This window comes from Rhipicephalus microplus, chromosome 3 (assembly GCF_043290135.1).
Source record: "Rhipicephalus microplus isolate Deutch F79 chromosome 3, USDA_Rmic, whole genome shotgun sequence".
NCBI lineage: Eukaryota > Metazoa > Arthropoda > Arachnida > Ixodida > Ixodidae > Rhipicephalus > Rhipicephalus microplus.
Genome location: NC_134702.1, coordinates 218,838,991 through 218,852,524, shown reverse-complemented (window position 1 = coordinate 218,852,524; position 13,534 = coordinate 218,838,991). Strand labels below are relative to the sequence as shown.

The window sequence follows — 13,534 nt, the reverse complement described above, 5'->3', positions numbered from 1 at the left end:
CAAATCAGGGAGCCAAAACATTATAAAGAGTTCCATGTAATGCTTATGCTACGTGTGCTAGTTCACTGCACACGGCTTTTGCTTGATGCTTGAAAATTGTTTCAAAACAAAGTATTGGGGTCCGTTGATTAGTTAGCGCCTCCCTTATAGTTTCCTCCGTGATGGCATATAACAATAAAGGCACTCATCTGATAACCCGAAGCTCAAGAGTTCAATCTCGCCACGGCAGTCACATTTCGGGGAAGGGAAAATGCTGCAGGCCCATATGCTGTGCGCTGTCAGCGCACGTTCAAGAACACAAAATGACCCTAATTTCCTGAGCCCTCCACTACGCATTCTCTCATACCTATATCGTGGTTTTGTGATGTCAAACGCCAAATATCGTTATCTACGTTCCCGCATAGTAACACAGATGCGCTGCACTACACTCGTGGTCACTTACCTCAGTGACGGTTAGTGTAGCGAGGATGGAAATATCGGCCAAGGTGACGTCGTCTCCAAATAAAAACTTGCTATCTCCGAGAAATCCGGTGAGGAGTTCCAGCGCTCGCACCAGTGGCTTCTCCTGCTCCGAGTCTGGCTGTGGCCCACCGAATATCACAGGATACTGTTGCCAGGGTGAGAACGTCAACAGGGCGTTTCAATAAAACTCAGCCACAATGAAAAGTCTATGCCTCTGACCCGCAGGAAGATTAAGTTTCACATTTAAAGGTCTTGTTCGTATTGTTTTCACCTATCACGTCTTACGCGTCGCTTCTCGGTGTTTACGTCGGCCATACTCGAAGGCACGAGCGCCTCATCACGTAAAATTTGCCATTGCCAGCTCTGCTAATAATTTTACCGTAAAGCGCGAATTAACGAAAACGCTAAAAATGCAGAAGTGGGGTGAAGGCTACCTGAGGACAAGAAGAAGAAACAGGAAAATGACTTATATGTGTTACTTCGTAAGTTGCGCCTTTTAGGTGAACAGCTCTCAGTTGGAAGAGTGCTTGCGAATAAGAAAAGTTACAGCAAAAAGCTACCTTCTTGTACCTTCTGGTACCAGTCTTGGGAAATCTAGCTCAGAACACTGCATAATCACTGACAATTATCTTAACGTGTCTTTGTCATGCTCTGTGAGACAGACCTCATTAATTTCTCGTATTAGTTGGGTAGCATGCGTGAAAAATATCTTGGCGAATTTTCTTCTTATAGCACATCCGCTTTGCTGACAGTGTCTTGACATAAGGCAAATAAGAGGTGGGTGCCCTTTTCGATGAACGGAGACGTTGCTTCAAGCTTTCGCTCAAGGGAGCCGAAGAAATTCATGCGTTAGTAAAAAGGGGAAGTGATTCTTTCCTCATTGGTGTTTATCTTATATTAATAATATAATTATAATTTTATATAAGTAATTTTATTCTAGCAATACCCAATACAAGATAAAAGTAATAAGGCTAGAATGCTTACTCTATGAATTCAGATCAGCGCAACTCGAAGAAATCTTGGCCTAAGGAAATGTGGCTCCTGAAGCGAGCGAAGCGACCCTTGCTGTATGGGATTCTATTGTAAACATAGTGCTTGCCGGGGCCACTCAACTTCCCTACGGAAACCCCCTGTCATCCCTCCCACATACTTATGAGTTCTTTCGCTCCGGCTACTTTCACAAGCAACTTGTGGAACATTGAACGTACCAACAGTTGAGATATGTTAACTGTTTAATATTTATGTGGAACTTCCCAAAGACAGCAAAAATGCACCCGGCGTGTCCATGTAGGTAATATCTTGATAAAACACGCCAATGCTTATCACTTGACAAATTTCTTCTCAAAACCACGTTGCTGTAAAAACAATTTGTATTGTTCTGGCCGTTTTCTTGATAACCAATGCTTAATTCACAAATGATAAATCGCACGTATGAACAGTCCCGCCACGGTGGTTTAGTGGCTAAGGCACTCGGCTGCTGACCTGCATGTCACGGGATTGAATCCCGGCGGCGGCTGTATTTTTCATGGAGGCGAAATAGTCATATATGTCAATGGGCTTAGATTGTAGTGCACGCTAATGAATCCCGAACGGGTGAAAATTGCGGAACACACCACTACGGCGTCTCTCATAAACACATCGTGGTTTTGGGACGTTATATTCCACATATTAATATTCTTAATAATAATATTGTGGGCATTTGTAACTTACATCGTCCTCATCCCTGCATAATCACAATCACCATCATCCGCTTGTCTCTTTGCCCCCATTGCCACTCTGGGTCATCATGATCGTCATCGTCTGTGTGCTGGCTCTGCCCGTTCGTTTTGCGAGGTCTTTCCTCAAATAAACGCTGTCGCTGCCAAGACTACCAAGACTCCATACGTGGTGGAGGTAGATTTTCGGTCCTCTGACCTCCCGCAGCCCGCTATACTCCCTGGAGCTTCGTTCAGGCCGCCGCTTGCGCCCACAGTCAGGCAGCATGTCCCAGACCGAGCCTGCCGGCACTGATGTCATCAACCACGCACCGCCGCAAGCTGCCCCTCCTACTTACATACACGGACATCAGCGGGAACCCCCGCTCTTCGCTGGTCTTCGGGGAGAAGACGTAGAAGACTGGCTTGATGACTACGACCGCGTAAGTGCCGCTAATAGGTGGGACGAGGCCGCCAAACTGCGCTACGTGCCTTTTTATCTGGTCGGAGTCGGGAAGACATGGTATTTTAACCATGTCGTTGACTTACCCGACTGGGCTACCTTCCAGCAGCAGCTGCGGCACGTCTTTGGGACACCAGACATTCGATCCGCCGTCGCGAAGAGGACACTCGATACTCGCCGACAACATCCCGGTGAATCGTATACTTCATACATCGAGGATGTCCTCGCACTCTGCCGGCGTGTCAATAAATCCATGCCGGAATCGGACAAAGTGCGCCACATATTGAAAGGCATTGGGCCTGTTGCCTTTAATGCCCTCGCTGTGCAAAACCCAGCTACCATCGCTGATGTCGTGGCGACATGCCAGCGCCTTGATGCGCTGGACTCCGTCCGCCTTCAACCAGACATCGGCGACCACCACTTCACGTCAGATGGCCATCTGCGTGACCTCATCCGGGACATTATACGCGAAGAATTGCGGTCCATGGGCTTCACACATCCTACACCGCGACCTACACAGCCTTCGGGGATGCCCTTACGTGACATCATCAGGGAGGAACTTACATCCCTGACTGGCTCTGCGCCCGTACAGTCACCTGCTTCTCACCTTATAGCCACGTACCCTCAAGTTGCTGCCGTGCCTCCCAGCGATGCCCACGCGACATTGCCACGTCCATCCTACGCGTCAGTTGCTGCCGCTACCCCTGTGAACTACCATTCCGTGCCCCCTGACCCTTCGGCCCACCTGACCGCGCTATCTCCAAGTGCCCCGAATTCCTTCTATTCCCCACCGTGGCGCTCGTCTCACCCTGTATGCTACTACTGTGGCTATCGCGGCCACATATCTCGTTTCTGCCGGAAGCGCCAGCAAGATGAGCGTCGGAACAATGTGCGTGAACGGGATTTGTACAACGGGGCGTCTTATCAAGGTCGGCGTTATTTGTCTCCCCCGCAACGGTCTCCATCTCCTCCTGCATCGACTGCACCACGAAACAGCCGAAACACGAGACGCCGCTCGTCTTCGCCCTTCCGCCGTTCCACTTCTCCACTTCGGCCCGCCTCATTCGCCTCTGATATTCATTCGGAAAACTAAGTGATGCAGTTTGTGGAGGAAAAACTGCATTCGGAATTAGAACTGAAATTCCTCCATTAGGCCCGTGTAACATGGTTTCTGTGGAAGTGGAAGGAGTGCGAGTCGATGCTTTGGTGGACACAGGTGCGACATTGTCTGTGATACGTGCTGATTTGTGTGAACATTTAAGGAATGTAATGACGCCTTACGATGGTCCCACGTTAGTTGCTGCCCAGGGGAACATCATTCGCCCTTCCGCACTTTGTACTGTACGTGTTTTCATCGACGGCATCCGCCATCATGTCCAGTTTGCTGTCCTGTCCCGCTGCTCTCACCAACTAATTTTAGGGTGGGATTTTCTATCATCTGCTTCCGCGGCGACTTGTTGTGGACAACGCGTCGTTCACCTCGCTGACACCGACTACATGCTTGACGACGATAATCAGAAGCCACTTCGTCTGGTCGCTGCGAAAGACATCGAACTCTCGCCACTACAAGAGCAAATTGTCACCATTACGTCCAACGACATCTATCACGGGGACGTATCGGTCTCACCGTCACCACTTTGCGTTCGCAAAGGTATAGTTCTTCCGTCCGGTGTCGTTCGTTTTTGCAATGGCTCGGCACTTGTCACCGCTGTCAACTCTACACGGGAGAAGATCTTACTGCCACAGGGCACTACTGTGGCCCGTGTTGCTGACTTCGAGCCTGTACTCGTCACGCCACTTCAGGCCATCGCATCCAAAGAACCTTGCCTCGGTGAGCATGTTTCTTCCTCCGCCTTTACCACCACTATCAGCAGCGAATTGACATATTCACAGAGGCAGCAGTTGCTCGCATTGTTACAGAAACATGCAAATTCTTTCGATATTTGCTCGTCTAAGCTGGGCCGCACTAATACTACAGCACATCGAATTCAAACTGTTGGGACATCTATTGTACACCGCCGACCCTACCGCGTGTCTCTAACTGAAAGAAAAATTATAGAAGAAAACGTTATGGACATGCTTAAATGGGAAGTCATCCGTCCCTCATCTAGCCCTTGGTCGTCTCCTATTGTTTTGGTCCATAAAAAGGATGGCTCTGTGCGGTTTTGCGTGGACTACCGGGCGCTCAATAAGATCACACGCAGAGACGTGTACCCTATGCCACGCATTGACGACGCCCTTGATTCCCTACAAGGCGCGGAATCCTTTTCAAGCATCGACTTGCGTTCTGGGTACTGACAGATCCCCATGCATGAAGACGATAAGGAGAAAACGGCATTCGCAACCCCCGACGGGCTATATGAATTCTACGTGATGCCTTTCGGGCTCTGCAACGCACCCGCGACTTTTGAGCGCATGATAGATACCGTGCTGCGCGGCCTGAAATGGAAAAGTTGCCTTTGCTACCTGGACGACATTATTATCTTTTCGTCAACGTTTCCTGAGCACCTAGAACGATTGGATCAAGTTTTGACGTGCCTTGCCGGCGCCGGGCTTCAAATAAACACGAAGAAATGCTCTTTCGCTAGCAAATCTATCAAGGTCTTAGGACACGTCGTTAGCAAAGATGGCATCCGGCCCGACCCTGACAAGATTTCTGCAGTCCTTCACTTTCCGCGCCCCGAAAAACCAAAGGAGCTTCGCAGTTTTCTTGGCCTCGCCTCCTATTTTCGCCGGTTTATCCAGAACTTCGCTTCTATTGCCGCTTCATTACACCAACTACTTGCTTCCAACGTCCCCTTTCTGTGGTCTCAAGAATGCCAAACAGCATTCGACCTGTTGAAGCGGGCACTCACGTCTGAACCTCTGCTCTGCCACTTTGACGAAGCCGCACCAACTATCCTCCATACCGACGCTAGCGGCTTTGGTATAGGAGCCGTTCTTCTACAACGCGACAAGTCTTCCCTAGAAAAAGTTATTGCATATGCCAGTCGCGTACTCACCGCTGCTGAAAAGAACTACACTATAACTGAGCAAGAGTGTTTGGCTGTGGTTTGGTCGGTCCAGAAGTTCCGTCCCTATCTCCACAGGCGTCACTTCACAATCGTTACGGACCACCATGCCTTATGCTGGCTTTCTACACTGAAGAACTTGTCCGGACGCTTGGGTCGGTGGATACTACGCTTGCAGAAGTACGACTTTGATATAACTTACAAGTCAGGCAGAAAACATCAAGACGCCGATGCTTTATCTCGTTGCCCGCTTCCAACTACCCATATGAGCGTTGGTGAGAACTCAACCACCACATCTACCAAAGTTCATACGCTCGCATCAATAACGCAACCCTTTTCGGACGACGAGCCAACATTTATCTCCCGCCAGCGGTCCGATTCATACTGCAGACGCATCATGGACCACCTTTCGGGAGGTTCTCATCCACCAAACGCGCGACTCCGTCGTCAACTCCTGCACTTTAAGCTGGACAATGGGGTTCTCCACCGCCACGTCTACCACCCTGACGGTCAGCGCTGGGTTCCTGTACTGCCACGCTTTCTTCGACTTCAGGTGCTCGAAGCCTTCCACGACGACTTGACTGTTGGTCACCTTGGTTTTAAAAAAACTCTTGACCGCATTCGATGTCGTTATTACTGGCCTGGCCTTTCTTCTAGTGTAGCTCGGTACGTCGGTTCCTGCTACCCATGCCAGCGTCGTAAACTCCCCACGTAGGCGCCTGCTGGACTTCTACAGCCACTTCCGTGCCCTTCAATGCCGTTCGAGGTTGTAGGTGTTGACCTTTACGGGCCTCTCCCCGTCACATCTGCAGGCAAACGATGGATAGTGACTGCCGTGGACCACCTGACACGCTACGCTGAAACTTCCTCTGTTATTACAGGCTCAGCTGTGGAAGTTGCAGACTTTATTCTTCACGCAATAATACTGCGTCATGGGGCTCCTCGCGTACTGCTTAGTGACCGCGGCAAAGTGTTCCTGTCACAAGTTGTAAATGAAGTACTGCGCGCATCTGGAACTACTCACAAGACAGCTTCAAGCTACCACCCTCACACAAATGGTCTCACAGAAAGATTTCACCGAACCCTTGCAGACATGATAGCCGTTTACGTCCAACCCGACCACAAAAACTGGGACACTCTTTTACCATTCCTGACATTCGCTTACAACACCGCCGTTCAGCGAACAACTTGCTACTCACCGTTTTACCTCGTGTACGGACGCACCCCGACTACCTTTCTCGACGTCTCCTTCTTTAGCAGCCATGGGAATTCATGTCAGTCTTCTAGCGAAGAATACATTTCCCGCCTGGCCCAGTCTCGCCATCAGGCTCGCATCAATACTGAAGCGAGACAGCACGAGCGGAAGATCATCTATGACGAATCCCACCACGTTGTGTCTTTCCAACCTTGGTGACGAGGTGCTGCTTTTGACACCTATTCGCACTCCTGGTCTCAGTGACAAATTCCAACCACGCTTCATCGGGCCATACATTGTTTTAGAACAGACTTCGCCGGTTAATTATCGTGTGACACCACTCGTCGCCCCAACAGACCCCCGCTACCGCAGCACAGAGATTGTCCACGTTTGTCGCATGAAACCTTTCACGCGACGTTCCCCATCACTTTGACTTACGGCGGCCAGGGTGTCCGCTTTCAAGTGGGGGGGGGGGGGGGGGGGAATTAGTGTGGGCATTTGTAACTTACATCGTCCTCATCCCTGCATAATCACAATCACCATCATCCACTTGTCTCTTTGCCCTCATTGCCACTCTGGGTCATCATCATCGTCATCGTCTGTGTGCTGGCTCTGCCCGTTCGTTTTGCGAGGTCTTTCCTCAAATAAACGCTGTCGCAGCCAAGACTACCAAGACTCCATAATATTATTACTTACGAACAAGACGTGCGTAAAGTCGTCTGTGTTATGCAGAGTGCGAACTGTCTACAGTGATTATTCCCGCAGGAGAAGCACCTAATTGACATAACTACGGAGCCTTCATGTGCGCACCGGCTAACAGATGCCGGCGCCTACTTGAAGGCCTCCTAGACCAAACGGGCTTTCAAACAAAATTGTAGACGTCTAGGCAATTTCTTACCAGTATTTTGTGGCATGCGTCAAACAGGGTGCCCATGTCGAAATAAAGGAGACGCTCCACTGAAGCTCTGGAGCGTGGATCAGTTGGGTATAAGGGACTGTGAGGAACATACCGGTTCACCATGTATGTGAGAACAGCACGGCTGGAAAACAAAGAAGTACGTCACGTGGGCGAACAAAATAGAAAATGAATGTGCCTTCCGCAGGTATCGCGAGAACTCAATTCAACAAAACGTACTTGACTAGAGGTCAGCTTTGCATTAATGCCACTAAGTGCAACCTCTATGGTTCTGCTTTTTAATTCAACAAATCATCCACTGTTGCATTTCCTTGAAGATTCGCTCAATGCAAAATAAAGAAATTATAGGTAATTTGATTAGGAAATACAATCAGATCAATTGCGTTATCAGATGACTGTGTGATGTGGTGTCTTTTGCCTTAGCTTTCGGGCAAACGGGGTGTGTGCTACACGCCTGTAAAAAAACCGAAAAATTCCGAAAATTGCGACATGAATTTGGGCGGCTGAAAACAAGGCACAGCTATGATCTATAGCGAATTATCTAAGCGTTGAAACTATATTCTGTGCAATAATTTATCTCGACATCGATTGATTGCTAAGAACCCGAATGCTTGTCACAAAACAAGGCACCATGATTAATGTGGCCTCAAATATGACAAGTCAGCGCAGCATTTATTGCACATCGAGCTCATCCTTGATTTGTAACGTGTATCCCACACACGGGATAATCTCGTAGGAAGTAGGTTGAATAAAAAACCACACTAAAGCAAGACTTTTACAAAGCAGGTAATTACATCATCCAACAAATTGTTAATTATATATAACACACACGAAGTCATTTCGCCCATTTTTTTCACTATAGATATGCTGACACTGCCGTTGTATGCTTGTTTTCGCCGAAACTATACTTCTCTTTCTTCTTCGTTAGCCCTAATACGGTTCCTTGAAGCATTTCCTAACACATAGAATTGTACGTAAACTTTCTCTTGTCTCATGTACACTAACCTTCTGTTTCTTTCATTGATGCAGGCGCCCATTCATCTTACGGTTACCTAGCTGTCTCCAACTTTTCGTTGTATTAAATGATCTGATCCAACGTTTATAGTTCTAGGTCATTCCTACAGGGCAATCGGGAGTAACAGTTGCTAGCAATTTTGACCATTTCCGGGAAACTTGACTTGCTCTTGAAAGAAATACAGGTGCGCCGAGCGCAATGTCATGTCTCTAACAACTTAACGACAAGTTGTTGGAGTACGTTTGAAATAGCGGGAATCTGAGTATTGGCTAGTGGCACGCCTTCGATGGTCAGTGCTGCAGGTCGGTTCCTCCATTAACGACACAAACTGCGGGAGGCCCTCATCATTACCACTTTCTGATGCCTCATTGACCCATTCCCATCAAACGAAGTGGCTTCGATCAGTCGCCAAACGTGCATGAAAACCTTCCTAACTTTTCAGAACACAGTCATACCACTGCAGGGAGCTCGTAACAATCACAATGCGTAATATTCATTGAAACTAGTGGCGGATCCAGAAGGGGGTTCGTAAGGGCAATCGCCCCCCCCCCTCCTTGAGCCTGGGTCAGCACCCTCCTCCCTCTTAAGACTTGTCGTACACCTCAAATGAGTAAGGCTACTGTGAGCACATATTAAATGTTTTCAAGTTAGAGCGGGGATATTATGCTACTAAAGCAGTCATAATGGGTGTCCCGCAAGGCTCGCTTCTTGGTCCCATCTTATGTCTCGTATACATTAACGATCTTCCCATCTGCTTAAGTAGCGCCTCATTCATCTTATATGCTGACGAAACCACTATATTTAGTTTTCGAGCAATTGCATGAATACCATGATAACCCGACTCAACTGGGACCTGGGCAACTTATCTGTTTGGTGCAAAACAAAAAAACGAACTTCGTACCAACGCATCTAATACCCAATTTCTGCCTTTTTCATTCAAATAAACGTGTCATCTCATCTGCACCCCACTCATACTTAATAATCATGATCTTTCACCTGCGCACGAAGTCAACATTCTTGGGGTCAAGCTCGATCATCATCTTAAGTTTAACCTGCATGAAGAAATGATCTGAAACTTGCTTTTGGTATCAGAGCCCTAATTTTAACACGCTAGTTTTTCCCACTGCATATCAAAACTTCATTTTATAACGCATTCATACATAGCCACCTTCAATACTGCATTTCCGTCTGGGGAAACACATAAACCTCGCATTTAACAACATTCACAAAATCAGGCCTTGCGTATTGTAAGTTTTTCTGGCTACATGTCTCATTTGGTACTAAGTTACACTTCATTTGGCATACTACCACTACGCTACAAGTTTCAGCAGAAACTGGTTTTAGTAATATATTGCACACCTAACAATGAAATCACTATCGATGCATTTCAAGCATCTGCTGTAACTAATAGTAGCAACAATAGATTTTCATCTAACAACATTTTACTTCCCCAAAAAAAACACTAATAATGGGGAATTCACAGCTCGTTTCACTGTCTTCATTACTGCAATATATTGCTATTAGGTATTAAAGCATGCCGCACAACAATATTATTAAAGAACAATGAAGAGACACCTGCTAACAACTTTGCTCGCTATCGATTCGTTTTGATTATACTCGTAAAGTGTTTCATTCATTTTATTACAATACCACTTCTATATTCATCTTCATCATCAGGCTGACTACGTCCACTGCAGGACAAAAGCCTCTCTCATCTTATATTTTATAATATATTCATTACCACTTCTATATTATGTATCATGAGACTGTGTTGATTTTTTCGTCAATTTTTGGTTTCTTGTATACAGAAGTATAAGATTTTGTTAAAAGTATTTGTGAGCATGCTTCACTATTTATATATCAATTGTGTACCATGCACGTTTTTTCACAAATCCACATGTTTATATATGTTACGTTATTTGCAATTTTATTTTCTATAATTACTTCTCTACTACTTTTTTAGTAAATTACGTTTCTTGTACCAGTTTACTTTTGTTGGTCCTTTCTATTGTTCTGTTTTCCTATATGTTCTGCCTAATATTTTCTCGCATCTTTCTTTTTTACTCTTCAACTGCTTTTCGCCATTACATGAAATTTATTGATATTGACAAATGACTGATAGGTTCTCCTTCTGTACTAATGATGAACGAAGAATTGAATAGGAAAAAGTCACGACCCCCCCCCCCTCCTTCGGTGTTACTTCAAGCGGCTGTCCCACCTAAAGAGAGTCGCTAGATCCACCCCTGATTGAATCTTGGGCATTACGTGACTTTCTAGCAGGGTTAATGAATTGAAGCGGCTTGTTCGAAGTAATAAAATTTTTACAAAATATACAAATCGCGAACTGTAGTCGCAAGAAAAAAAAAGAGGGCACATGGAGCGAAGTACTGTAACACAGTGGAAAGTATTGTTGTTACATTTACTTATCGCCGCACGTGCACTCGAGTCTTCTGACTGTTTTTTTTTTCGTTCTTGATAATCTCGAGCTGTCTACCATTGATTAACTAGTTGAACGGCCGTTCAAATAATCTCTTATTCGCATCGTGCTCACCAAGAAAAAGTTGGTGATTAGTAATACGGTGCCGTGTGGTTTGGCAGTATAGAAGATGACAAATGCACGAAGTACCTCTTAAAAAGTTTTCGTATTATTATCGTCTGGCAACTGTGACTACCACGCAGTTTAACAGCAGCCCAAGAAAGATGCCACAGACAATGGCTAGTTGGGCCTGTTAACATGCGAACACCCGAAGGCACTAGGGCTCTATTCTGCACTTGACCGAGCATAGATATCAAGATACCAATTCACAAAAACGGGGGTCGAGATGCTATTACCCCCTGTAAGGTCATTTTTATCTAATGGCAAGCGTACGTACCTAAGATAAGCCGCATTCAGGTGTAAAAGCCGCTTTTTTCATGCGGGTTACGGTTAGTAGTGACGCCAGCAGCACAGTAACACGGCTGCTGCGGAGAGGTTCGGCTGGCACACGGGAAAAAAAAATTACTGAGTCTATTTTGAAGTTGGGTGGCTTGAGTAGACGGAAGGCACCGCGGGATGTATATCGAAAATCCCGCGTGGTGATCCGATGATCGGCGACGCCACATTCGCGGTACTTTGTTGTCATATTCCTTCAACGTTGCATTCGAATATTGTATAATGTTATGTAGCGTGACATTAGTGGTGTTCTATATTCGGCTGACGATATCTCCGATGTATAGGCAAATGAATAAATGTACAAGTGTTTGTTTCTTTTACCCGACGGCGTCTGCTGTGTGCGTGTGTACCGAAAGCGGAGATTGTCGCCGAGATCCTAAACGTGGTACCAGAAAACTTTACTCAAGAAAAGTTTCAGCCAGTCACAATGCAGATGTATCATTAGTGGCACCAGCTAAGCAATGAGAAAACACTGATGTGCGAAAGAGAAGTGTTGTATATTCGGCCCCTGATGGTTTCATTCTGATTTCACGAACTGAAGCCGTAGAATTTGCTACTTCAGTCAATATAAATGACAAAAGGAGCGAGAATTGATAAGACGTAAGCTGCAAGGTTAGTTTTTAAAAACCGACAGAAAAATGTGGTATCAAAGACTTCGTCCTTTTTTATCGTGATGATTTAAGCTATGCGTAGTATAAAGACGGCGAGCTTAGTACGAGCATTAAACGCATTTTTTATAGATGCTGGTGGACGTCATCAAGCCGAATTATACGCCTTAATATGACACACGGAATATCAGAGAAAATCTTTGGAGAATAATGGCCTGTTGAGTAAGGCTAGCGGGTGCAAGAAATATTGCAATAAATAGCAAGTAATCACTGAAAGTGGAAATAATATAGCATTGACTAAACAAATGAGCAAATTTGAAGGTGAGACAATACCGAAGTTCCTGGGAGCACTATGAAATGGATAAGGTTTTCATCGAGTAGGGAACGTGAATGGGCTCAAGATGTCGACGACGTCACTAGTATGAATGCACGGTCGCAGATTACACATTATGGCTTGCTACGAAGGTCACTGGAACCAGAAATCATCTTGTTTACCGTACTCCTTTGACAAAAAGCTGCATGTAAATAGCGCTGAGAGATGTATGTGGTTGTTAACCTGTGAAACACTCCGTAAACACTAAGCAGCAAAACAAAACGAGACTGGTGTGAAACCCTGGTAACGCAAGGCGAAAACTTGCCTGCACTCACTAGCGACAAAAAAGCCGCAGCGAGTAGATACTTACGTTTGTGATTACACTAATCCTTGTAACGCCTCATGTCGTCTCAAAGATCGTGCACACTGGTGTGGTTTTACGCTATTATTAAATCTGTTAACGCGACGCTGTGCCTGACATAGCGGCGGCATAGGGTATTTACCTGAAGAAGTTTCAGGCGCAAGCCTGACTTCACATTTGAATAGGTGACTGTCCCACAGAATATTTAGGTTACATTGCAGATCAAGTCCTCTCCATTCGCCGTGAAGTGGCGAAATCTTTCAAATGGTACCGTTTCTATACGAGATACTGGCGCCAAGGACACTAACGAGGACCCCTAATTAACACTATTGGGCCCAGTATACACCTTTTCACAGGAAGGGAAAAAACGCCGCCATGATGGGATGTGCGCGGGAGTACAAAGGCTAAGGGTGCAGCGTTGCCAGTGAATTTTCAGGGGACGCGCCAATTTGCACAGCCCAGGGAGGGCTATGGCGGCACCCGGGGAGTCGTTTATGAAAAGGTGAATATGCGCAGTACCACGGAGAGCACATTCAGATAAAATAGTACATGATGATTTCATCG

At 46.3% G+C, this 13,534-nt stretch overlaps 1 protein-coding gene across 1 annotated transcript in view; it reads right to left on the bottom strand.

Moving 5' to 3' along the window:
* LOC119177483 (glutathione S-transferase 1) overlaps positions 1-13,534 on the bottom strand; it is a 40,930-nt gene that overhangs the window by 11,109 nt on the left and 16,287 nt on the right. The window contains exons 3-4 of the mRNA XM_075888237.1: positions 7,724-7,865; positions 443-607 (exon numbers count right to left, since the gene is read on the bottom strand). Coding sequence (XP_075744352.1) covers positions 443-607; positions 7,724-7,865 — 307 coding nt within the window. The remainder of the gene's footprint in view (positions 1-442; positions 608-7,723; positions 7,866-13,534) is intronic.